The sequence below is a fragment of the Solanum pennellii genome, chromosome 5 (assembly GCF_001406875.1).
Source record: "Solanum pennellii chromosome 5, SPENNV200".
Taxonomy (NCBI): Eukaryota; Viridiplantae; Streptophyta; class Magnoliopsida; order Solanales; family Solanaceae; genus Solanum; species Solanum pennellii.
In genome coordinates this window covers 805,867-832,971 of record NC_028641.1, presented here as the reverse complement: position 1 = coordinate 832,971, position 27,105 = coordinate 805,867, and the positions used below count along the sequence as shown (strand labels likewise).

At 31.5% G+C, this 27,105-nt stretch overlaps 6 protein-coding genes across 7 annotated transcripts; 4 read left to right on the top strand and 2 right to left on the bottom strand.

Annotated features, from left to right (window-relative positions):
- Positions 1 to 100: 100 nt before the first annotated feature.
- Positions 101 to 2,308, bottom strand: LOC107018741 (protein NRT1/ PTR FAMILY 1.2-like). 2 transcript variants are annotated; one of them, XM_015219302.2, is made up of 4 exons: positions 2,104 to 2,308; positions 1,801 to 2,018; positions 1,149 to 1,699; positions 101 to 1,068 (listed from the first exon to the last, which is right to left on the bottom strand). In XM_015219302.2, exons 1-4 carry the CDS (start codon positions 2,192 to 2,194, stop codon positions 171 to 173), a joined length of 1,758 nt encoding a protein of 585 aa, XP_015074788.1. In that variant the 5' UTR covers positions 2,195 to 2,308; the 3' UTR covers positions 101 to 170. The 2 variants fall into 2 exon arrangements, with proteins under 2 accessions (XP_015074788.1, XP_027772745.1); XM_027916944.1 differs by having other exon boundaries at positions 1,801 to 1,840; positions 2,104 to 2,224.
- Positions 2,309 to 7,271: 4,963 nt separating this feature from the next.
- On the top strand, positions 7,272 to 9,985 carry LOC107018446 (protein NRT1/ PTR FAMILY 1.2-like). Its single transcript, XM_015218928.2, has 4 exons — positions 7,272 to 7,449; positions 7,532 to 7,749; positions 7,883 to 8,433; positions 8,819 to 9,985. Exons 1-4 carry the CDS (start codon positions 7,356 to 7,358, stop codon positions 9,714 to 9,716), a joined length of 1,761 nt encoding a protein of 586 aa, XP_015074414.1. The 5' UTR covers positions 7,272 to 7,355; the 3' UTR covers positions 9,717 to 9,985.
- A 1,888-nt stretch (positions 9,986 to 11,873) lies between these two features.
- On the top strand, positions 11,874 to 14,407 carry LOC114073829 (protein NRT1/ PTR FAMILY 1.2-like). Its single transcript, XM_015220646.2, has 4 exons — positions 11,874 to 12,104; positions 12,184 to 12,401; positions 12,649 to 13,199; positions 13,305 to 14,407. Exons 1-4 carry the CDS (start codon positions 12,032 to 12,034, stop codon positions 14,200 to 14,202), a joined length of 1,740 nt encoding a protein of 579 aa, XP_015076132.1. The 5' UTR covers positions 11,874 to 12,031; the 3' UTR covers positions 14,203 to 14,407.
- A 1,132-nt stretch (positions 14,408 to 15,539) lies between these two features.
- On the top strand, positions 15,540 to 18,002 carry LOC107020329 (protein NRT1/ PTR FAMILY 1.2-like). Its single transcript, XM_015220645.2, has 4 exons — positions 15,540 to 15,991; positions 16,076 to 16,293; positions 16,379 to 16,935; positions 17,028 to 18,002. The coding sequence occupies exons 1-4, from the start codon at positions 15,922 to 15,924 to the stop codon at positions 17,923 to 17,925; spliced, it is 1,743 nt and encodes a 580-aa protein (XP_015076131.1). The 5' UTR covers positions 15,540 to 15,921; the 3' UTR covers positions 17,926 to 18,002.
- Positions 18,003 to 20,384: 2,382 nt separating this feature from the next.
- On the bottom strand, positions 20,385 to 22,653 carry LOC107020331 (protein NRT1/ PTR FAMILY 1.2-like). The gene is made up of 4 exons (XM_015220650.2): positions 22,367 to 22,653; positions 22,066 to 22,283; positions 21,429 to 21,982; positions 20,385 to 21,346 (listed from the first exon to the last, which is right to left on the bottom strand). Exons 1-4 carry the CDS (start codon positions 22,434 to 22,436, stop codon positions 20,458 to 20,460), a joined length of 1,731 nt encoding a protein of 576 aa, XP_015076136.1. The 5' UTR covers positions 22,437 to 22,653; the 3' UTR covers positions 20,385 to 20,457.
- A 1,585-nt stretch (positions 22,654 to 24,238) lies between these two features.
- LOC107020330 (protein NRT1/ PTR FAMILY 1.2-like) lies at positions 24,239 to 26,391 on the top strand. Its single transcript, XM_015220648.2, has 4 exons — positions 24,239 to 24,409; positions 24,492 to 24,709; positions 24,799 to 25,352; positions 25,436 to 26,391. The coding sequence occupies exons 1-4, from the start codon at positions 24,340 to 24,342 to the stop codon at positions 26,322 to 26,324; spliced, it is 1,731 nt and encodes a 576-aa protein (XP_015076134.1). The 5' UTR covers positions 24,239 to 24,339; the 3' UTR covers positions 26,325 to 26,391.
- The last annotated feature ends 714 nt before the right edge of the window (positions 26,392 to 27,105 follow it).

The window sequence follows — 27,105 nt, the reverse complement described above, 5'->3', positions numbered from 1 at the left end:
AACGATAAAAACGTATTTATGTTAAAATTCTTGATTCAAACATTGTTCAATTACTTAAGATGGAAGTATGTGCTATGAAAATTTGAAGACTCTATTAAAGTATATTTGAAAATATCCTCAGAAATGATTCAGACATATATAAACATAGTGTACACACTTGATTGTTATAATTAAACACCATGGAAACACTTATTCTCAGAGTGTTCCTCTTCTGCCTCAGGAAATAAGCTACTCCTATCATCATGTTTTTGCTTATCAGTAAACCGACAAACGGCTAGAAAATAGAGGAAGTTAATCACACATAAGAAAGTCATTAGCCAGCAGTAGTAATCTAGGTGACCTCTGTTTATGTTGGTCGCGAGCCAGCTTGTGTTGCCTCTGGCTGAGGTAATATTATCCACCACGCTCACCAAGAGACTACTAATTAAGTTGGAAAGCGCAAGGCCAAACGTGTAAAGAGCTGCTGCAAAGCTGGACATGGTTTTTGGAAATAGACTGTATATGAACTCAATCTGTCCAACCACATTCAGAGCCTCAGCCACCCCGTATAGTGCCAACTGTGGTACAAACCACATAGAGGACATGTTTAACACAGCATTCGGGTCATCCTCAAACCCTGCGTTGATTGCCTTATTGCGTCGTATGGTTTCTGTTATAGCTGAAAGTACTGTAGCTACAATGCTCAGAAATAAGCCAATCCCCATTCTGGAAAATGGACTTATCCCAGTCGGCAGTCCAGTATACCTTGACAGTAAAGGCACCAATGCACGATCGTAAAAAGCCATCCAGATTGTCAAAGAAAGAACAGTAATCATGCCGAATGATCCTGCTGGGATTTCAAACTGAGGGGTAATGTGTCTATCCACGGTCAGTAGTTGATATATCGACAGTGGTTGACTGAACGATACAAGAAGCATAATACAGGTGGACCACATGGGAAGAACGGTAAGAAAACACTTCATTATTTTGACTTGTTCGACAGAGCAGAGACTCCATGGATCTGAAGCTTTTCCATCAGGTTTCAACTCCATGTGAGGATCTTCAATTATGCAAGCTCTATTCAAACACCTATAATATAATATATAATGAATCACGAATAGATATTGGTGATGTCTATACCATTGAGGAAAAGATGGAGGCACGTATACCTGAAGTCCGTGGATGGTTCGAGGAGCTCTGATTCAGGTGCTTTATAGTAGGAGTCGTCATTATAATTCAGCTGAACATTGATATGTCTTTTTCTGAAGGCTGCGACTGCTACTTGGAACAATCCAGTGAACAAACTCCCTTCAGCTTTTGCTTTGATATAATGAGGAGATCCAATCAAGAAAACGGAAACAGATAAAACCATGAGCAAAGCAGGGACACCAAACCCAACTTGCCAACCAAAATGATCTTGGATATAAACAATTACAGTAACTGCAAGAACAATTGAAACTCCGACACTTGCATAGAACCAACTGAAATAGCTATCCAGAAGTCTCTCGTTATCTAGATTTTCTTTGTTACCCAATTGGTCTGCACCCAATGCAATGGAACAAGGTCTAACAAAACCAGCACCAATTGAAATAAGCCCAAAAGAACACAAAATTGCAGCAAGTTGTGCTGCTGTTGTTCCATTACAATCATGTTGATACTGACCGCAGGGTAACGGCCTGAGTTGTGGAAATATTGTTGTGAGCCAAAGAACAAGCATTCCCTGTAGGCCAAAAGAATAAAGTTGTATAACATAAGGGAGTTTTGAGTATGTCAAGTTTCTAATCTTTAAAAGAATTAAAAAACAGGACAAATTGAACTTACAATTAGACTAGAGATGGTTCCAATAGCCACAGCCCTAAACCTTCCAATGTAAGAATCAGAAATAAAAGCTCCCAAAATAGACAATACATTTGAAAGTGCTGACCATAAATTAATCAAAACTGAAGCATGAGCAGCATTAATGTTGTAAAATTTTGTTATGTAGATTATCATATTTGGTTGCAAACCAAAACTTGCCAATCTCTCAAATGATTCATTCACTACAATGCAACACAATGAATCAATTAAACAAATTACAAACAAAGAGTAAAGAGAGAAGACAAAATTATTACAATTTACACATACCTATGATGAAAGGAATTGTTTTTAAACCTCCTTTTGTTGAATTTTGTGAGTGATTCAATAAAAACTCTTCTTGTTCAGTGTTTTTGCCCATTTTTTTCCAAATATTTGTTATTCAAATCAGAGTGAAACAAAGAAAGAATTTTTGAGTATAAATCTCCCAACAGAAAAGATGCATAGTACATGAAGGAGTCTAAATGGAGTGACAAAAAGTGTATATAAATCAGACTAAAGTTTGATGGTGGAAGTTTCTTTCTTTGGTCCATTTCAAAAAAAATGAAATCCACCTCCCTGCCCCATCTTTTTCAATTTCATGTTTTTACTCCGGGATAACGTACAAGTACCCTCTTAATCTATATCCGAAATTTCACAGACACACTTATACTATACTAAGGTCATATTATCCCCTGAACTTATTTTATTAATAATTTTCTACTTCTTTTTGGCCTACGTGACACTATCTTGTAGGCCCAACGCTGGTTGGCTTTTTTTTCAAGCTAGTGCCACGTAGGTCGAAAATGCGTAAAAAATTACTTATAAAATAAGTTCAGGGATAATAGGACCTTAGTATAGTATAAGTGTGTATCTGAGATTTCGTGCATAGGTTGAGGTACATTATCCCTTTAACTTTTCATATTCAATACAACGCGATTAAAGGATAATACAATGCGATTAAAGGATATATTGATATTATTTTGTTAAAAGATTTTTAAATTTAAAAAATTTATTTATTTTTTAAAAATTTCGTATCAAATCAAAATAGGTTAATAAAATTGAAACCAAGAAAATAGTTTTTTTCATATAATTTTTAATATCTAAAATTTAAATATTAAATTAATTTAATTTTAAAAATTAATCTAATTGACTCATATAAATTGAATATAACGAATAAAACTAAACAAAGGGACTACTTAATAAAAATATGTGTAGAGTTACTTTTCTAAGATGATAAAAATATACCTTTAACATGCTTTTTCCGTATTGTCTTACTTTTTTCTAGAAAAAATAGTTATAAACATTTTAAGACAATTAAATATAAGGTGTAACTTAAATTAATATGAAAAATTATATAGCGTTTGTATGAAGTTAAGTATATTACTTCCTTTAGAAAATAATAATAGTAACTTCTTCTTCCTTTTTTAAGAAAGCAAAAAATATGAGATTTAGATTATTACGAAAGATAATAGGTTATTTATAGTAGTTTAAGTGTTTTACTTTTCTTTATAAAAATTTATTATTATTATTTTTTAAGACAAAAAAGAATTATTGGAAAATGGCATAAATACTCCTTATTTATGGTTACATTTTCTCCTCATTATTTTAGTTCATTTTACTTTGTTTTCGCTTATTTTGGTTATGAGTTTGTGTTGCTTCACGTTTCATTAAATATTGAACGAAATAATTTTAAAAGAAATTCTATTTGATCCGAATTATCAATTAGAATATTTTTATTCACGATTTTAAATTCCTTTAACCGTTAATCAAGCCCATATGACAACTTGATAGTCAAATTAAAACAAATGTGTGATTTCACACATAAAAGGAGCGTAAACATTGTATTTTAGACTAAAAATTGTTTAAAACAAATAGAACAGAATTAAAAGGAAGAATATAGTAAATATTTAGTATAGAGTGATAGTGTTATTTAGGAACCAGTAAGTGACTAGACAAGAATTGTATAAAAACAGACTAAAGTTTAATATTGGAAGCTTCATAATAGTCCAAAGTTACCATCCATTATTAAAGTTCCCTTTTTCGTTCATTTATATATATATTTATATATATAGAAAAGGATTAAAAATATCCTTAAACTATCAGAAATAGCTTAAATATATTCAAAGTATATTTTGGCTCAAATATACTCTTATCGTCAAACTATAGGGTCAAAAATACCCTTCTCATTAACAGAATCGGTTAAATGCCACTTAGACGCTATGTGGATGTCACATGGCATGCCACTTAGATGTCATGTGGATGTCATATGGCATGCCACGTAAGTTAATAAAGTTTCACTCATGCCGCGTAGAAAATAAACGTACCCCTAATTTCTCTCAATTTTCTCCATTTTCCGTATAACATCCACATGGCATCCAAGTGGCGTTTAACATATCTTGTTAATGAGAAGGGTATTTTTGACCCTATAGTTTGAGGGGAAGGGTATATTTGAGCCGAAATATAGTTCCAGAGTATATATGAGCTATTTCGAATAGTTCAAGTGTATTTTTTACCCTTTTTCTATATATATATATATATATATATATATATATATACACACACACACACACACACACACCCCACCGCCTTATCTAATTCTTTAATTTCAATTTTTCACTTATCATATTTAATATCACAAGATTAAAAAATATTTAATATATTTTTAATTTAAGATCATAAAATTTAAAATACTTAGAGCATGTTTAGAAAATTACCCTGATAATTGATTTGATATAGTTGAGTGTAATTACATCTTGTTTAATTATGTAATAACCTGGTCACTGAGTGATTGGATGTAATTGATCGTGTATAATTACCCTCTTCATAATAGTCTATACCATGATACCATATCGCATGGTCAAATCGATTAGCTTATGAATGGCAACATGTCCTTTGTATCCAATCTTATTTTATTATTTTTTATTTTATTTTATTTAGAAAATAATTATAAGCCAATAAAAGATATAGAAATTATTTTAGTTTGTATAACGTTGTTTCGCCTCATTTAGGTTTTGAGTTTGTTAGTGGACGAAACAATGTACGGATCCTTTTATTTGATTTAGATTAACAATCAATTTTTTTTTATTATGAATCTATCAACTGAATATTTAAACTTATTAATATATAAATCTTTTAAACCTCCTCTTGTTGTTGACTAAGCCTATGTGAGAACTTAATAATTAAATTAGAACAACACAGTAATTTCACACATAAAAAGAGTGTAAACATAAAATATTTGACTAACTAACTAAAACCAGAAAAAAAAAGATAAATACAAGATTTAAAGGAAAAAATATCTAATATAAAGTGATAGCATTATTTTATTTAGTAGAAAATTATTTAGGGCAGTGATGTTATCAAACTTATAATGATATCTTCAATGTAATATAAAAAAATGGAGAGAAATGGTCAAAGGGCTGATAAAAAGAAAAGGATGGAGTGAAAAAAGACATAGTGAAATTAAAAATAAGGAATATGTAATTGATAAAGTATAATGTAAATTTGTTATGTGTCATTTTTATTGATGTGATTTAAAGTATACGAATATAACAGAAATATTAAATGAAATAAAATATATTTTATTGCAAGTGGGGAAACGTCTATTTGATAAATTTTTTTATATTGTAATATAAAATTATGAGATAAAATTAATATTTAAACATGAAATTTCATGCTTATTTGATCTCATAATGTTATCTCATAAGATGAATTTCAAATTCCGCCTTGATTATATAAATAAAGTTATGCATAGTTTTTACTTTTACTAGGAAAATCATTATTGGCATAGATAATAAATGGTTCCACTTCAATTTCACACTTACATATCATTTGTGAATGTAACGCATACTATATTTTGATTATTAAAAATAATGTCAAAATAACACATCAAAATCCTACATGAGATGATTAAAATAAATACATTTTAATTAATATTTTTAAGTGAAAAATAATGTCATCAATAAATTACACTTATTGACTAACATTATAAAATATAATAATCAAATTTTAGAATTTTAAAACATAATTAATAATATTAATTTAGTAAAATACACCTCTAATTAAACTTTTATATATAAAAGTATATATGAGGTCAACTTAGGTTAGATAATATGAAATGGAGGAAGTATTACTGTCTTTGATTTTTGAATACATTATATCAAAATTAGTAATTACTATTATTTTTTGTAATAATATGAAAATATTTTTCTAAAAAAATATCATCTTCAAAAAATTTATACAGTATATGCTATTTTTTGAACAATAAATAAAGAATGGTATCTAATAAATGATTTTATCAGAATTAATTTCAACATTAAATTGCTCTGAGCTTCTACAATGATCTATCTAACAACATACAATCCCATACTTTGCGATTTATATATTTATTTTATTTGATATTATGTCAAGTGATATGTTTGGCTTTTTTTAAAAAATATTTTATTTCATTAATTCTAAAAAGTATTTTAATTTTAATTTATTTTCTCTACAATTCCAAGTAACATGTTAGCGGTGATTCATAATTTTAAAAGATCTTTGTATTTAACTTGAATTACTTAAATCATACAATGAATTAGTAATTCATTGGTTTGGTCCACTCAATCATTTCAATTAAATTTTGTATCCTCTAAATATCTTAATTCAATGAAACACTATTTTTAAGTTTTTTTGAAAAAGAAACATCATATTTATTACTTTTTTTATTTTAAAATATTGAAATTATTGAGATATTTTATAAATTTCAAATTAACTTAATTATTTATAATAACTATTTTTTTTCACAAATGATGAAAGTAAAAAAAGATAAATATAATATCAATCAGTAAATATATCATGTTACATCATCCGACATGTAATATATTTTTATTAATATTAAAACATCACACTAATACTTACATCCCAAATTCATTAATAAATTGTAAATAAAAGGATCTCTTTAAGGCTTTAGCCTCTCCTTTCTGACCAAACTAATTTCTTTTTCTATTAATGATTTGTAAAGGAAATACTATAAATAAATCACTTTTGCTTATTCTACCTTCATTAATAAAAGTTAATGTCATAGATGGTGAAATCAAATAAATCTTATATTTTTTTTGTTGTCTTTGAAAATGACAACATTAATTTTAAAAAAGAAAAGTAAGATAATTGAATACTCTTTTTGTTTTATTTTATAAGATATTTTTTATTTTTTGAAAGTTAAATATTTTAATTTTGACTAGGTATTTATATATGAAATTTTCAATTTTTTTGAAATAAAATTTATATATTTATAAACTACGTAAAGAATACTATAAATCATAATAATTGATAATTTAAAATATTAAAAATATTAATAAAAAATTACAATAAAAAATAAATTTATTTAAATTTTGAAATACGAAAAGTGTTACGAGAGCGAGTAGGAGACATGCCTAAGACTTTGACGAGTGTCAATCAGCACCCCTCTTAAACAAAGGCTTCTTTTTTAGCATGCATTTACATTTATCTCTCAAAAGCTTCTCTCTTTCTTCCACTCTCTTTGGAGTTAACAAGAAAGAAAGAAAATGGGGAATAAACCAGAAGAAGAAGAAGAGTTTTTACTAAATCACTCACAAAATTCAACAAAGGGTGGTGTAAAAACCATTCCTTTCATTATAGGTATATTTGTTTTCTTCTTTTGCTCTTTCTTATTTCTTAGCTTGTTTCATTGTGTCACATAGTTGTTTTTACTTTTTTGTAGTGAATGAATCATGTGAGAGAGTAGCAAGTTTTGGTTTGCAACCAAACATGATACTCTATATAACAAAATTTTACAACATGGATGCTGCTCGTGCTTCAGTTTTGTTGAATTTATGGTCAGCACTTTCAAATGGATTGGCTATTTTTGGGGCTTTTATTTCTGATTCTTACATTGGAAGGTTTAGGGCTATTGCTATTGGAACTATCTCCAGTCTAATTGTAAGTTCACTTACACAATTTGTCATGTTAAAATCCCAAATTAAAGATCTGATTGGGTATATGCAAACACAAATGAAATTATCACAACTTTAGGTTATAGACTTAGTTCTGTTTATTCCTTTTATCTCATCAGGGAATGATACTTCTTTGGCTCACTACAATATTTCCACAACTTAGGCCGTTACCCTGTGGTCAGTATCAACTTGATTGTAACGCAGCAACATCAACGCAACTTGCTGTAATTTTGTGTTCTTTTGGGCTTATTGCCATTGGTGCTGGTTTTGTTAGACCTTGTTCAGTAGCATTTGGTGCTGATCAATTAGAGAACAAACGAAATCCAGATAATGAGAGAGTTATGGATACCTATTTCAACTGGTTTTATGCTAGTGTAGGAATTTCTATCACTGTTGCAATTACTGTAATTGTTTATATCCAAGTGCAGTTTGGTTGGCAAGTTGGGTTTGGTGTCCCTGCTTTGCTCATGGTTTTATCTGTTTCCGTTTATTTAATTGGATCTCCTCTTTATATAAAACCAAAACCCGAAGGGAGTTTGTTCACTGGATTGTTTCAAGTAGCAGTCGCAGCCTTCAGAAAAAGACATATCAATGTTCAGCTGAATTATAATGACGACTCCTACTATAAAGCACCTGAATCAAAGCTCCTCGAACCATCCACTGACTTCAGGTATATGCGCCTCTATCTTTTCCTCAATGGTATATAGACATCTTCAATGTCCATTCGTGTGCTTACTATTGTAGAATATTTGTTTTACTGACTTGTTATATTACATGAAATTGTCCAATGCATTTAGTTAAGCAAATTATTAGTGTGCTTAAGGGTCTTCGTTTACCCATCTCATACTCATATTCATTTGGCATTTGTTGAAGGAAATGAAGAGTTCAAAATAGATACTTGAAGGGTGTGTATAGTAAAATTTTTCCATGTTTGGTTGGTTTGATTTTTGGAGAAAATATTTTTCTAGATAAACAAATAAAGAAAACGTCTTTCCTAATGGAGGTAAGGGTAAACAAGTTACACTTTGATTCATTTCGTTCGTTGTATATTGTAGGTGTTTGAATAGAGCTTGCATAATTGAAGATCCTCACGTGGAGTTGAAACCTGATGGAAAAGCTTCAGATCCATGGAGTCTCTGCTTTGTGGAACAAGTCGAAATAATGAAGTGTTTTCTTAGAGTTCTTCCCATGTGGTCCACCTGTATTATGCTTCTTGTGTCATTCGGTCAGCCACTTTCGATATATCAACTATTGACCGTGGATAGACACATTACTCCTCAGTTTGAAATCCCAGCAGGATCATTCGGCATGATTACCGTTTTTTCTTTGACAATCTGGATGGCTTTTTACGATCGTGCAGTGGTTCCTTTACTGTCTAGGTATACTGGACTGTCGACTGGGATAAGTCCATTTTCCAGAATGGGGATTGGCTTATTTCTGGGCATTGTGGGTACGACACTTTCAGCTATAACAGAAACCATACGACGCAATAAGGCAATCAACGCAGGGTTTGAGGATGATCCGAACACTGTGTTAAACATGTCCTCTATGTGGTTTGTACCACAGTTGGCACTATACGGGGTGGCTGAGGCTTTGAATGTGGTTGGACAGATTGAGTTTATATATAGTCTATTTCCAAAAACCATGTCCAGCTTTGCAGCAGCTCTTTACACGTTTGGCCTTGCGCTTGCCGGCTTAATTAACAGTCTCTTGGTGAGCGTGGTGGATAGTACTACCTCAGCTGGAGGCAACACAAGTTGGCTCGCCACAAACATAAACAGAGGTCATCTAGATTACTACTGCTGGCTAATGACTTTCTTATGTGTGATTAACTTCCTCTATTTTTTAGCCGTTTGTCGATTCACTGATCAGCATCACCATGATGGTAGGAGTAGCTTATTTCCTGATGCAGAAGAGGAACACTCCGAGAATAGGCGTTTTCATGGTGCTTAATGTGTATGCTATGTTTGTGTTTGAACATTTGCATGTATTGTAACTTATCTTGAATCCTTGACCTAGAATAAATTGAGGGCTTCTTTCTTTAAGACAGAGAAGACGAGTGCCAAAAAACCTCATACTCATATGTCAATAAAATTTTTAGTTGATGAGTATTATTTTTCTTGATAGCTGTGTTAAGTTAGTTTAACAAGTAAAAATGAATGGATAGATTTATGTAAATATCCATTTGTTTGGATTTATTTATTAAATATTTCTTAATTTTATTTCTATTTTTATTTGTCATTTTTGACAAATCAAGAAAGTACAATTTTCTTCTTTTGTTGTACATTCAATTTATTAACATTAAGTTAATGTCATTGAGAAAAGGTAACAAGTAAATCTATTTGAGATTCTATCAATTAATAGACGTAAAATGATAAACTCAATATATCAATCATTATTTTCTTAGTATGTATTATAATTCAAAAATGGACATGATGAGACTTGTCTATAAGCATCAAGATAAATCTGTCTCAATCTAACAAAACAGAAAGAACAGAAAACTTATAGATGAAAATTGACTACACTCCACGTTTTAGACTCAATGGAGTCGCCGAAGCATGAATCTGAGGTCTCCTTAACCCGACATTCGTGAAAGTCACAAGAAACTAACATTATGTCTAAAAACGGGTAAATCACGTTGGGGACCTCAGAAGATTCAACAAGACCTCACCTAGGTCTAAAATTATTACCCGCATCTAGCAGAACTCTCGAATTTTCGATTCGAGCATCTGAACCCCAAACATTTACCAAAGCCAATTCCAAGGTTAAAAGCTAACAATCTCCAACTTAGGACCGTAAATCCTCAAAAGGACTCTGAATCTGAAATCAAAAACTCTCTTGGATCAATTTTCATATTACGGGATTGATGAATCAATATAATTCTATTATAACAATCGAAACTTCAAAAGACACGAAAACTGACTTTTAAGCAACTTTAGCCTTTTAAATTCAAAAACATACATAAGTCACAACTTTTTACTCAAAATTTTTAAATCAATTCCAAAACTCATTCGGAAATGGCTCGGGGTTATCATCAGAATGAAACTGTAATTTTGTGAAAATTTCCAAAAATGATCGAAATTATTGTTACGATACCAAACTTTATGGAAGATCTTTTACCCATGCACTATTTAATTGAATATTTTAACGATATATATGCCCATATGGTCATGTTACTATTTATAATGATGAAATATTTATAATATCCATGAGGACACATATATACCTTTAAAATACACTATTAAATAGTACAAAAATAAAATATCATTTTCGATATTCGATATTATTACAATAATTTCAAATTAAATTCAAATATATTTCTAATCATTTTCCTATTTTAAACTATTAACAATTCACTTATTTTTATCAATTATCAAATCAATTATTTTTACAATTTATTAGCCTCATTCTCTCACAGCTTGAAAATCCCCATTTTATTTAACCTTTGCTCTGCCCAACTCTGCCACTCCTAACTTCAAGAATTACTTTGGAAGCATCAAATTTAAAGTGAGTTAATGGGGTTGGTGTTTCTATTGTTTTTTTAATTCTTTTTTGGGGTTGTTTTGCGCATCAGTTTTATCGATACGAAGTTTAATTGAATTTAGATAATTTTTGCTAAGGCGGGACAGATCTTATGTATATGTCTTTAATTAATTAAGATAAACTGTTTTAACATTATAAAAAAAAAATTTAAAAAAAATTGAGTTTATAAATAAGCAGATTTTACAAATTAATGACATATTAAAACGATGCATGCCTAGACAATATTTTTTACTATCCTTTTATAACTATATATTCTCTCCGTTCAAAAATGTTTGCTATGTCACGTTTATAGAAAGTCAATTTGACTAATTTTCAAAGGTAAATTAGATCATATTAATTCGATATTTTAAACAAAAAAATTAAATATTTTAAAACTGTATGAAAAGTACTGTAAATTACTATTTTAATATATTAATATAATGAAAAATACATTCTTTAAAATTTTAGTCAAAATTTTTATAATTTAACTTTAAAAATAAAAATCATATCGAAAATATCGAACGGGGAGACTACTTCAGTTGCCTTAATATTAGGTTTTCCCTTTCATAAATATATCAACTTACAAAATGTCCAAGTCTAGGTCCCATCAATAAAACATGGCAAAATTGAGCAAAAAATGGTGTGCTTAAATTAAAATGGTGCATATCCCATCTAGCCCCTCTTATGGTCATATTAGAGTGAACTGAAGAGATAAGGAAAAACAGAGAAACAGAGTTGTAGAGAAAATGGACAAAGAAACACAATTAATTGAAGAAAATCCAAGAAAGGGTGGTCTTAGGACCATGCCTTTCATCATTGGTAATTCTTTTTTTTGTTTCTTCAAATTGCTGGTATTCATTAGGTACTAATTTTTTTTATTATTTTTTTTTTTTTGTAGTGAATGAATCATTTGAAAGAGTAGCAAGTTATGGTTTACAAGCAAATTTGATAATTTATTTGATGACATATTATAAAATGACTGCTGCTGCTGGTACTAGCATTCTTGGAATATGGACTGCACTCTCAAATGGACTAGCCATTGTTGGAGCCATCATTTCTGATTCTTACTGTGGTCGCTTTAAGGCTGTTGCATTTGGATCCATTTCAACCCTTATTGTGAGTTGCTATTCTCTGGACTCAAATTGCTTCATTTAGTTAATTCTAATTTGTTTGTGCAATTTGTAACAAAAAAATAGTTTTTTTCACTTAATGTTAGAGTGAGAAAAAAATCATCCATGTCATTAATAAATGATATAAATGAGCCAAACTTTTAACGAATGACAATGATGAAGCCAGTGATTGTCTTTACTTATTGTGAGTTGTGCCATTTCACAATTTCAACAAGAGGGTTTTCTTTTGATAGGGAATGATTATTCTATGGCTCACATCAATGATTCCACAACTCAAGTCTTTACCCTGCCCTCAGTTCCAACATGTTTGTAATGGAACAACAGCATTCCAGCTTGCTGTTCTGTTTTCATCTTTCGGGTTTATGTCCGTTGGAGCTGGTTTTATTAGACCTTGTTCTATAATGTTTGGTGCTGATCAATTGGAAAATAAAGGGAAACCCCAGAACAAGAAGCTTGTTGATAGCTATTTCAACTGGTACTATGCTAGCATAGGGGTTTCAACTATTCTTGCAGTTACCACTGTCGTTTATATCCAAGAGCGTTTTGGTTGGAAAATTGGCCTTGGCATTCCTGTTATCCTCATGTTTTTGTCCGTCTCGATGTTCCTTATTGGTTCTCCTTGGTATATCAAAGTGAAAGCTAAAGAAAGCTTGCTCATAGGGTTGCTTCAAGCAGCTGTAGCAGCTTTTAAGAAAAGAAATACTCATCATGCATTGACTGATTGTGATAACTACTATCGATCGCCACTTGAATCGGAAGTCTTGACGCCGTCAAATGACTTCAGGTCAGTGCTTCCATCTTTTTATCAGTGGCATTTCTACTGTCAGTATTACTCAAATATCTATATGATATTCAATTCAGTGGCATAATATTTTATTGTACGTTGTAGGTGCTTAAATAGAGCTTGCATGATTGAAGATCCTCAACGAGATTTGAATCCTGATGGATCAGCTTCAAATCCATGGAATCTCTGTAGTTTGGAACAAGTGGAATCATTGAAGGCTATTGTTAGAGTACTTCCTATGTGGTCGACTGGTTTTATGATCTATGTGACCATGAATCAATTCTCATTTTCCGTACTTCAAGCAAAGACCATGGATAGACATGTCATCCCTCAATTCGAATTACCAGCAGCATCATTCAGTGTGTTCTTGATTATTGCTTTAACAATCTGGGTAACTTTTTACGACCGTGTTTTGGTCCCTTTGCTATCTAAATATACTGGACGACCAAGAGGGCTAAGTCCTGTTACCCGAATGGGGATTGGCTTATTAGTCTCGTGTATGTCTATGGCATTGTCTGCAATAACAGAAAGCATAAGACAACAAAAGGCAATAGAGGAAGGGCATGAGGACGACCCACATGCTTTAGTGAACATGTCTGCTATGTGGCTCGTGCCACAGTATTTACTACTCGGAGTGGCTGAGGCTGCCCATGCAGTTGGACAGATTGAGTTCTTCTACTCTCTATTTCCCAAAAGCATGGCTAGCATCGCGTCAGCTATGTACACTATTGGAACTGCTGTGTCGAGTTTGTTTGGAAGTATTCTGGTGAGTGGTGTGGATTGGCTTACATCAACGGGAGGTAAAACGAGCTGGCTTTCTAGCAACATTAATAAGGGTCACTTGGATTACTATTTCTGGCTACTTGCTTTTTTGAGTTTGCTCAACTTTTTCTATTTTGTGATGGTCTGCCGGTTATATGAAACTGGGAATGATGGGAGGAGTAGGTTATCTCATGTGGCAGAAGACAAAGAATGTGACTATAGACTCTTATCTGAATCTTGATGATATGTTGTACTGCATCCTTGAATGATCCAACTACTACTCATTTAGGCAGTAGAGTGTTTTCATATATTTTTTGAAGTATGTTGTGAATTTCCTCAGACAAAATTTTGGAAATCACATTGTCTTTTGTAAAATGGAGGCTTAAGAAAATGTTATTGTTGGATTTTAAGCATCTTAATAGTATTTTAAAGTGCATAATTCCTAATGAGAAATGTCAAATTTATAGCTGCACGTTTGTAGCATATGTTGTGCAGCATTTGAGTTGTCATTTGGTGACATTATATGCTCAATTACTTATACTCATATTATTGTAGTTGAATATGGTCATTAATTGTTACTAACTCAGGTAACTTATTAACTATGCATCTACTCAATTCAGTACCTCATTATCTTCCTATTCATTTTAAGGAAGAACTCATCACACTTATATTAGAATGTGGAAGTATGAAAGAAATATGAAAAGTGTGAAAAATATTGTAGAGTGTAGTAGGTTAGTGTAGTGAAAGAGAGAGTTGGACAAAAAATATCATTTTAAATCTTCAACAATATTTACTATAGAAATGAGAATATTTATATGTTGAAGATGTTTTTTTGAGCTTTGGACTCTTCAACTTATTCAGAGTTATTTGAGTTGTACAAAGATGTTGGGTTGTTGTATTTTGGAGGCAATAAGTCAAGAGTGATATTGTTGGATCAGTGTGATTATGCGGCAGTGACCTTAAATGTCCTTAAAGAAAGCGAGATATCCGCGCTTCAATTTGAATATTTTTTTTTTCAATTTTGTCATTTTATTTTTAACTATAATTTGTTATATTTGTGGTATATTACATCAATAGTATTAACTATTAAATTATCAAAGTAATAATTACACAAATTTCAATCACTGACTTTCCAGACCCCTAAAAAACTTCATAAGAAAGATGGATGAATATAAAGAAAGTGAAAAACTTAGGACGAACAACTACTTCCCTGGCCTCTTATATATAGTAGTAATAACGTACCAAAAAATAAAGATTTTTTTTAAATACATAAAGAAACATTCCATTAACGAAACAATCTTTTTTTTCTATATCGTAATTTTTTCATATACTTCTCGGTCGAACAATAGTTGTCCACTATACTATTTTAAAATGTCCAACAATACTTGTCCACTTTATGAAATCAATGGATATTTTTACACTTATTTTCTAATTTACCCTTATCATTAATTATAGTCAATTTTTCAACACAGTTTATTTATTATATTTAAATGGTAATATAGTAAAATTATCTTTCTATTTATAATTTCTTAAGGGGTCTATCAAGTCAATAATGAACAAATATTGTTGGACAGAGTATCTTTTAAATATTTTGAATTGTCAATTATTGCGACTTATAGTACTTACATAGTTTACAAATATATAAATTTTCAGTCAAATTTAAACTGTTAGGCTCTTAAAAATCGAAATGTGTCAAATAAATTGAGATAGATGGATCGGAATAGTAATTCTGATAGTTTTTTGGGAATAGGAGAAGTGTTGGGAGAAACAAATGCATGATAGTAAATAAGAATATTGTGATCTTTTTAAATGTAGCCATAATATGGAACAAATTATTATGGTTATTTCAGGCAAGGAGCATGGACCTGATCACCTGGGAAAGTGGTTTATTGTTTCTACTCTTTCTCTCACTCATATTATAAAGCCATTGAAGTGCAAAAACAGAGAAACAAAGTGAAAAATGGGCATAGAAACACAAGTTGAAGTGAAGCCAAGAAAGGGTGGTTTTAGAACTATGCCTTTCATCATTGGTAATTCCTTTTCTTTTGTTACTACTACTATTTTAGTTTCTTTAAATTGTTTAAGTACTAATTATTTCAATTTTTTTTTTGTAGTGAATGAATCATTTGAAAGGGTAGCAAGTTATGGTTTACAATTTAACATGCTAATGTATTTGATGACATATTATAATATGAGTGCTGCGACTAGTACTAGTATTCTTGGATTATGGGCTGCACTTTCAAATGGATTGGCTATTGTTGGTGCAATTATTGCTGATTCTTATTGGGGTAGATTTAGAGCTGTTGCATTTGGATCCATATCCACTCTTATTGTGAGTTGTGAATTTCGTTTTTTTGCTTTAGTTATGGATCCTTAATTGTTATTGTATACAAAGTTTTAACATTTTTCTTGGACAGGGAATGATAATTCTATGGCTCACAGCGATGATTCCACAACTCAAGTCTTTACCCTGTTCTCATTTCCAACATGTTTGTAATGGACCAACTGTATTCCAATTTGCTGTTCTGTTTTCATCTTTTGTGTTTATGTCCGTCGGAGCTGGTTTTGTTAGACCTTGTTCTATAATATTTGGTGCTGATCAATTGGAAAATAAACAGAACCCCGAGAACGGGAGGATTCTTGATAGTTATTTCAATTGGTACTATGCTAGCTCAGGGATTTCAACTATTCTTGCAGTTACAGTTATCGTTTATATTCAAGATCTTTATGGTTGGAAAGTTGGCTTTGGTGTCCCTGTTATCCTTATGTTTTTGTCTGTCTTAATGTTCCAAATCGGTTCTCCTCTTTATATCAAAGTGAAAGCTAAAACTACTGAAAACTTGGTTATAGGATTGTTTCAAGCAGCTGTAGCAGCTTTTAGGAAAAGAAATACCCGTCTTTCATTGACTAATTATGATGAATTGTATCGTTGGCCACTTGAATCAGAGGTGTTGCCTCCATCGAAGGACTTTAGGTCAGTGTCTCTATATTACTCGAATGCTATGCACTTTGGCTGAAACAATAAAATATGAGTTGAACTGTATCTCTATAATTTGTACGTTATAGGTTCTTAAATAGAGCTTGCATGATTGAAGATGCTGAAAGAGATTTGAATCGTGATGGATCAGCTTCAAATCCATGGAAACTGTGTAGTTTGGAACAAGTTGAATCACTCAAGGCTCTTCTTAGAGTACTTCCTATGTGGTCCACTGGTTTTATGATCTTTGTGGACATGAATGTGTTCGCATTTTCCTTACTTCAAACAAAGACAATGGATAGACACATCTTCCCTCACTTTGAAATACCAGCAGCATCATTCAGTGTGTTCTTGATTATTGCTTTAACAATCTGGATTGCTTTCTATGACCGTGTTTTGGTCCCTTTACTATCAAAATATACTGGACAGCCAAGAGGGCTAAGTCCTGTCACCAGAATGGGGATTGGCTTAATAGCCTCCAGTATGTCTATTGCATTGTCAGCAATAACAGAAAGCATAAGACGACAAATGGCAATAGAGGAAGGACATGAGGACGATCCAAATGCTTTAGTGAACATGTCTGCTATGTGGTTTGTGCCACAGTATGCACTACTCGGAGTGGCTGAGGCTGCCCATGCAGTTGGACAGATTGAGTTCTTGTATGCTCTATTACCGAAAAGCATGTCCAGCACTGCGTCAGCTATGTACACTGTTGGAACTGCTGTGTCGAGTTTGATTGGAAGTATTCTAGTGAGTAGTGTGGATTGGCTTTCATCAACGGGAGGTAAAACGAGCTGGCTTTCGAGCAACATTAACCAGGGTCACATTGATTACTTTTTCTGGCTACTTACATTTTTGAACTTGCTAAACTTGTTATATTTTTTGCTCATCTGCTGGTTTTATGAAGCTGGCAATAATGGGAGCAGTAATTCAGCTCATGTTGCTGAAGATAAAGAATGTGATTATAGACTCTTATCTGAATCTTGATGATATGTTGTACTGCATTTTGAATGATACAACTACTACTAAATAAGTTAGACAATAAAATATTTTTATATGTTTTAGACCTCTACATATATTTTATTGAAAGTATGTTGTGACTTTACTCAGACAAAAATGTGAACATTCATTTTTGATACTTAAAAAAAATTAGGATTCTCGGAGGCTGCTCTATTCTAAACTCTTACTCGTGCATATATAGAAAATACTATATTTCTTTGACAAGACACCTCAAGATTTCACTGATTCATGAGTTTTTTATTTTTACATTAAAATTTGAAGCAAACTAATTGGGACGTAGACAAAATTTGTTCTTTTCATCTCTTATCTCTTATCTCATAAATCAGATTCATAAATTCAAAGCCCCAAATTTGCAAAGATGAAGCTTCATTTTTATGAGTGCTTCAATTCGATTGAGTTTATCAAGTCTTGCACTCCAACAAGCCTTAGATTAGGACCGGGGAATTTATAGATATCAAAATTTCGTTGGACTTAACAAGATGAGTTCACTTTCAGATAGATTTTTAGATACTATTTTATACTAAACTTTAGCTAATGCCTATATAAAGGATAATATGTGAAATATTTATAATGATCTTAATGTGACCGACCCTATAAACGCAAGAATAGTATTGCACCCACATTATATATTTTTTTTACATTTTATTAGTGATTATAATTTATTTTTTAATCACATTAAAATTTTATTGCAAACAACTATTTAAAATTTAATATTGTGTTTACCTATAAATACAAATTAGAGTTAGTTTAATTTTTTTTTTTGGAATGATTTAAGTACAAAATGTAAAATTACTAAAGTGTGGTTGGTTGAAAATGGTGCTTTCACTGTCAAATCAAAGATGACACGAGCTAAATGAGCTATTTCCTCGTGGATGGCTACAATTTTGTTAGCATAATTAATCTCTAAATTACTTAATTGGTAAGAGATATAAATATAAGTTTAGCTGATTGAGAGTACGATCCTAAATATAAAATATAAAGATCGAAGATTAGGATAAAAGAATAGTAATAGATAATATTTCATTTTACATCTAGTCATATAATATAGATATTACGTATAAATTTCTTTTTCTCCGTTGCATATTAATACTGACACATTAATATTTGTTATCGCAGGTATTTTGTACATTGTTGTTTTATTTTCTAAATCCTTTTTCTTTTTAACCTTTTTGCTTTTTTAATTGATGGTCTATCGAAATCAACTTCTCTATCTCCCGCAAAAGTAAAGATAATATTTAGATATATTCTATTCTTTCTATATATGCATTTGTGGAATAAATTATTGTTGTTAACCACTTAATTGATCTAAATATATCTATAAGAAAATTTTAATATCATTAAAAAGTTTATTCAAAGGATAATTCACTGATTTCAATTCCTTCACCAATATTTTCATCATTCGCTATTATCAACTATCGTTATTGTCATTCACTATTAACGATCATTTATAATTACTACCATAGCAACTTCGGAACAAAATGATAGATATCTCACCAAAAGTCATAATCATTTTCCCACTATCATTATCAATCACTATAAATTTATAATCATAAATTATGAGTGGTTCCTTCTTCTTTAATTTATTTATCCTTAGTATATTTTTTTGGGACAGCTCTAACCTTACGTTTCCATGATGACAAATAGAAGACCACACCATCGAAGAACTTTCAAAAATATTTTATGTATTCTTTGTTTAAGACTCGAAATATAAAAGTTATTTTTTACTTTGATAAAATCAGTATAAACTAAAAAAGATCAGACGAAAGAAAAAGAAAATTAAAAAGGGGACCAATACTTTTGGAGCATTCATTTTCCTGAATACGATAAGTATTTTGGATGTAATGAGTATAAGATGAGGCATGTGGACCAGCGTAATTTAATGTTTGATGACATAATATATTAATATATTATTTAATTTAACTTTCACTATCATATATATTTTCAATTTTTTAACATGTAAAATTTAGACACACAATTTTATATAAAATGAAAAAAAGGAAGCAGAATAAGCGCTCTTATATAAGTTCATCTCTGATTCACTTCTTCCCATTCGTTCCGAGTCGCCAAGGGAGATAATGAAAAAGAGCCATATCTTGTGACTTTACTTAGAGAAAAATTGTGGACATGCATTTACTTCGTATCGATCAACATTTTAAAGATTAGAATAGTGTTGTCTATGGATACAAATTAAAGTTACTTTTTATTTTTTTCTAAAATTGATATGGTGTGAAAAAAAAGTTAACAACTAAAATATTTTTCTAGTGACAACAATGATTTTTTAACCATTCAATCCAAAAAAATTAAACAATAAATGTATTTTGATGTTGATATGTTAAGTTAAGTGACATATTTATCGCAGAATGCATGTTCACATTTTTTATCCAAAGGAAAGTCATAAGATACATAGAAAAAATATATGAAGATTGTAGAGGTGTTAACATACAAAAACACTTTATTATCTAACTTAATTAACTGTCAAGGATGCATTACAACATATCATCAAGATTCATGTAAGAGTCTATAATCACATTCTTCCTCATCAGCCACATGAGGTAATTCATCATTCCCAGTATCATATAATCGGCAGATGAAATGAAAATATAACAAGTTCAGCAAACTCAAAAAAGTAAGCAGCCAGAAATGGTAATCCAGGTGACCTTTATTAACGTTGCTAGAAAGCCAGCTTGTTTTACCTCCTGTTGATGTAAGCCAATCCTCACTACTCACCAGAAAACTTCCAATCAAACTCGACGCTGCATTCCCAACAGTGTCTATAGCTGACGCGATGCTTGCCATGCTTTTCGGTAATAGAGTGTAGAAGAACTCAATTTGTCCAACTCCATGTGTAGCCGTAGCTATACCGAGCAGTGCATACTGTGGCACGAACCACATAGCAGACATGTTTACTAAAGCATTTGGGTCGTCCTCATGCCCTTCCGCTATTGCCCTTTTTCGTCTTATGCTTTCTGTTATTGCTGACAATGCCATAGACATACAAGAGACTGTTAACCCAATTCTCATTCGGGTAACAGGACTTAGCCCTCTTGGACTTCCAGTATATTTTGATAGCAAAGGGACCAAAATACGATCATAGAAAATAATCCAGATTGTTAAAGCGATAATAAGGAACACACTGAATGATGCTGCTGGTACTTCAAAGTGCGGGAAGATATGTCTATCCATGGTCTTTGTTTGAAGTACAGCAAATGCGAATACATTCATGTCCACAAACACCATTAAACCAGTAGACCACATAGGAAGTATTCTAATAAGAGCCTTGAGTGATTCAACTCGTTCCACACTAGATAGATTCCAAGGATCCGAAGCTGATCCATCAGGATTCAAATCTCTTTCAGGATCTTCAATCATACAAGCTCTATTTAAACACCTACATATATTCATCGTACAATAAACTCTTATTCTAATGAAGTGCAATATAATAAAATTAGACATAAGACGGAGACACGGACCTGAAGTCTTTTGATGGCGTTAAGACCTCTGTTTCATATGGCGAATGATAGTAGTCATCACAACCAGTCAATGAAAGAGGGGTTTTTCTTTTTCTAAATGCTGCTACACATGCTTGGGACAATCCTACTAGCAAGTTGTTTGTATCAGTTTTCACTTTGATATAAAGAGGAGAACCGATTAGGAACGTTGTGATAGACAAAACCATGAGTAAAACAGGGACGCCAAAGCCAATTTGCCAACCATAACGATCTTGAATATAAATAATTGTGGTAACTGCAATCATAGTTGCAACCCCATTGCTAGCATAGTACCAATTGAAATATCTCTCAATAATCTTCTCATTCTCAGGGTTCCCTTTTTGTTCCAATTGATCAGCACCAAACATTATAGAACAAGGTCTAACAAAACCAGCTCCAATAGACGTAAACGCAAAAGATGAAGACAGAACAGCAAGTTGGAATGCTGTAGGTCCATTACAAACATGTTGAAACTGTGAACAGGCGAAAGTCGTGAGTTGTGGAATCATTGATGTGAGCCAAAGAATAACCATTCCCTGTCGAAGAAGAATGTTAAGCAATAAAAGATATGGTGGTTTAAATTAAAAAAAAACATGTTTGTTAAAATAGCACAACTCACAATAAAAGTAAAGATGGTTCCATAAGCAACAGCATTATATCGACCCCAATAACAATCAGCAATAATCGCCCCAACAATAGCTAATCCACCTGAAAGTGCAGCCCATAATCCAATAATACTAGTACCCGTAGCAGCACTCATGTTATAATATGTCATCAAATAAATTATCAGATTTGTTTGTGAACCGTAACTTGCTATCCTTTCAAATGATTCATTCACTGAAAACAACAAATAAAAATTGAAATTAGAATCAACACATTGCAAAACAATTTAAAGTAAAAGAGTAGAGTGAGAGTAGTACAAATGATGAATGGCATGGTTCTAAGACCACCCTTTCTTGTGTTCACTTCATCTTGTGTTTCAGTGCCCATTTTCAGTTTCGTTCTCTGTTTCCTCTTCAGCTTTTTTTTCTTTGCTTTGATATATGATTAAAAGAGACAAAGAGAAAGAGAATTAAACACAAAATTTTGATAAATTGTTTGATAATATTGAATGAGATTAAGACGTGACAGAGGTAGAGTGGGGGATATTATACAATTATAATTTGGATAACTGTTTAATTATCAGTAGTTTTTACTTTTATTTTTTTAAGTTGAATTTAAAAATTTATTCTTCATCATAACAGTGTGTCTGGTTCATATAACAGCGGACAACCAAAAAAAATGTAACGTGTTGAGAAACAACTCTTTTAATTAAATGTTTAAACAAACAATATTTAGTAATTCTATAGCTAATCAATTATTCAAGTGGGACCACAAAGTGTAGTAGTGTGCACTGTGCAACTTTAATAATAAATAAATAAATGAATGAACATGTATCACGTGGAAATTTTTATTTTTTTTAAAAAAAAACTCAGTTTTACTTTTACATTTGATTGCTTGTGTTACATTCCTCGATTCCTTCTCCTTTTTAAAATTAAAGTTGCATCTTCAAACAAATATAATAATATTATATGAATAGTGAAGATGGAGACTGAGGAAAAAATTGGAGATATAGTTATTTAAATGATGAAGATGTATACGGTGTAATAGCTTGTTTTTTTTTTAATTTTCGTTGTTATAGACACAAAAAATTTGGATAATATTTTAGTTGATTTTTTTCTTTAAGAAAAAAGTCACAAATTCTTAGAAAATGATGACGATCTTCATTTTTTCTGATGAGGTTGTGTAAAGACATTGACTCTTTTGTTGAAGAAATTGAATTCTAATATAACTCTATAAAGTTTTGTAGATTTTTTTCGAATAGTTGTGTGGTGATGTTGGGTATGGAAGGTGGAGAAGTTATTTGAAGAGAAGAGTAAGGAAGAAGAAGAGAGTAAAACTATTTTCCAATAAAAAAAAATGTTTCACGCGCATAAAATCTGTGTAACACACGTATTATATTGAATGAGCTAAAAGTGTCAAAATAACAAAGTAAAACTTTATATGAGATGTCTAAAATGGATATCACCTAGTTAAGGTGTTTACTTTAAGTAAAATTTTGTAAGTTGAAGGAGTTATTGATGGATTTGGCTATAATTGTTGCACCATTTAAATTTAATGACGTAACTACTGTTAATAATATTAAATATAATGACATTTCAACGTTAATGATTCAAATTTAGTGACATAACTAATGTCAATAAGTATTTTTATACTCTTTATTAATATGTATACTTATTATTGATGAAAAATATACATAAATATAATGATCGAAGTTAAAAAAAAAAATATTTTATAAACTAAGTACTCCTTGATTTTGAAACTTAAAAAAAGAAAGAAGATATTTATCGTCAAGTGGGGGGCTAGAAATGGTGCTTTCAATGTCCAATAAAAAATGACACGAGTTAATAATCAATTGCCTTGTGATTGAAATTGAGTTGACATAGGTGGCTACAATTATTAACGTGCACAGTTATGATTGTTTTTATTTCAATGTATTTTATTTCGTATTATTTTTTATCTTAATTCAGGTGATATTTGTTATTTTTCAAAATTAAATAATTTAATTTTGATCGAAGTTATGTCACAATATAGATAATTTAAAATATATAAAAAATTTACAGTTAAAAAATAAATTTATTTGAATCTCAAAATTCATAACGCGTTAGACAGAAGATTACGCTGTACCTCTGTCACGTCTCGTTCTCATTCAATATTTTGGAAGCAATAAATTTAAGGCCATAAACGTGGTCCTGGGGTTTAGTGTTTTTTTTTTCTCTCTCTTTTTGTGTCTGCTAATCATATATTAAAGCAAAGAAGAGAAGTGAAGAGGAAACAGAGAATAGTAGTGAAAATGGGCACAGAATCACAAGTTGAAATGAACACAAGAAAGGGTGGTCTTAGAACCATGCCATTCATCATTTGTACTACTCTCACTCTACTCTTTTAGTTAAATTGTTTTGCAATGTGTTAATTCTAATTTCAATTTTTATTTGTTGTTTTCAGTGAATGAATCATTTGAAAGGATAGCAAGTTATGGTTCACAAACAAACATGATAATTTATTTGATGACATATTATAACATGAGTGCTGCTACTGGCACTAGTATTATTGGTATATGGGGTGCACTTTCAAGTGGATTGGCTATTGTTGGGGCGATTATTGCTGATTGTTATTGGGGTCGATATAATGCTGTTGCCTATGGAACTATCTTCACTTTTATTGTGAGTTGTGCTATTTTAACAAACATGTTTTTTTCTTTTTTTAATTTAAACCAACATATCTTGTATTGTTTAACACTCTTCTTCGATAGGGAATGTTTATTCTTTGGCTCACATCAATGATTCCACAACTCACGACTTTGGCGTGTTCTCATTTTCAACATGTTTGTAATGGACCAACAGCATTCCAACTTGCTGTTCTGTTTACATCTTTTGTGTTTACGTCTATTGGAGCTGGTTTTGTTAGACCTTGTTCGATAATGTTTGGTGCTGATCAATTGGAACAAAAAGGGAACCCTGAAAACAAGAAGATTGTTGAGAGCTATTTCAATTGGTACTATGCTAGCACAGGGGTTGCAACTATGATTGCAGTTACAGTTATTATTTATATTCAAGATCGTTATGGTTGGCAAATTGGCTTTGGTATCCCTGTTATACTCATGGTTTTGTCTGTCACAACGTTCCAAATCGGTTCTTCTCTTTATATCAAAGTGAAACCCGATACAAACAACTTGCTGTTGGGATTGTTCCAAGCAGGTGCAGCAGCTTTTAGAAAAAGAAAAACCCCTCTTTCATTGACTGGTTGTGATGACTACTATCATTCGCCATATGAAACAGAGGTCTTAACGCCATCAAAAGACTTCAGGTCAGTGTCTCCGTCTTTTGTCTGATTTTATTACATTACAAGTTCATTGGAATAAGACTTTATTGTATGATGAATATATATAGGTGCTTAAATAGAGCTTGTATGATTGAAGATCCCGAAAGAGATTTGAATCCTGATGGATCAGCTTCAAATCCATGGAATCTGTGTAGTGTGGAACGAGTTGAATCACTCAAGGCTCTTATTAGAATAATTCCTATGTGGTCAGCCGGTTTTATGATGTTTGTAGACATGAATGTATTCGCATTTTCTGTACTTCAAACAAAGACAATGGATAGACATATCTTGCCACACTTTGAAGTACCAGCAGCATCATTTAGCGTGTTCTTGATTATTGCTTTAACAATCTGGATTACTTTCTATGATCGTGTTTTGGTCCCTTTGCTATCAAAATATACTGGAAGGCCAAGAGGGCTAAGTCCTGTTACCCGAATGGGAATTGGGTTAACAGTCTCTTGTATGTCTATGGCATTGTCAGCAATAACAGAAAGCATAAGACGAAAAAGGGCAATAGCGGAAGGACATGAGGACGACCCAAACGCTTTAGTAAACATGTCTGCTATGTGGTTCGTGCCACAGTATGCACTACTCGGGATAGCTGAGGCTACACATGGAGTTGGACAGATTGAATTCTTCTACACTCTATTACCGAAAAGCATGGCCAGCATCGCGTCAGCTATGTACACTGTTGGAACTGCTGTGTCGAGTTTGATTGGAAGTATTCTGGTGAGTAGTGAGGATTGGCTTACATCAAGGGGAGGTAAAACGAGCTGGCTTTCGAGCAACATTAATAAGGGTCACCTGGATTACCATTTCTGGTTGCTTGCTTTAATGAGTTTTCTCAACTTGTTATATTTTCTATGGGTCTGCCGGTTTTATGAAACTGGGAATGATGAATTACCTCATGTGGCTGATGAGGAAGAATGTGATTATAGACTCTTACATGAATCTTGATGATAGGTTGTACTGCATTCTTGACAGTTCATTAAGTTAGATAATAAAGTGTTTTTATATGTTAAGACCTTTACAATCTTCATATATTTTCATACATTCTGGATGAGTATGTCTCTGAACTTAACTTGTATTAAGTTGATAACTTTGAGTGCGCATAAGTAGAGACTTAAATTTATATAAAATTAAACAAGTAGACACATAAATGTGTTCAATTAGAACAAGCCTAAGATAAGACGTTCAAGTGAAATATGCAAGCAACTTTAAGTGACTGTCGATGACTTAAGTCTATATAAAATCTAAAAAGTAGACACATACATCTTATGTGACAATTCACATCCTATATAATGTCCAACGTGTAATATGTTCTACATAATTATAATGGTTGAAGTTAAAAAAAAAATATCCTATAAAGACATAATACATAGACATGACTTTGGATATGCACAACATTTAAACTTGTATAAAATTGAGCAAATGAACACAATTATCCTAAATGACATCCTACATGGCATCCTACGTGTATCATGTCATGTAGACATTTATATCTATTTTTTTAAATTAATAATAATTTAAGTGTCTTTTGTGCACATTTAAAACTGAAGGACAATTGTTCATTGTTTTGAAATTTCTAACTTAGAAAAAGAAGAAGATACTCGTGGTCAAATGGGGGGGCTAGAAATGGTGCTTCCAATATCCAATAAAAAAATGACTCGAATTAAATAAGCTTTTGCCTTGTGATTGATATTGAGCTGACATGGTTGGCTACAATTATTAATGTGCA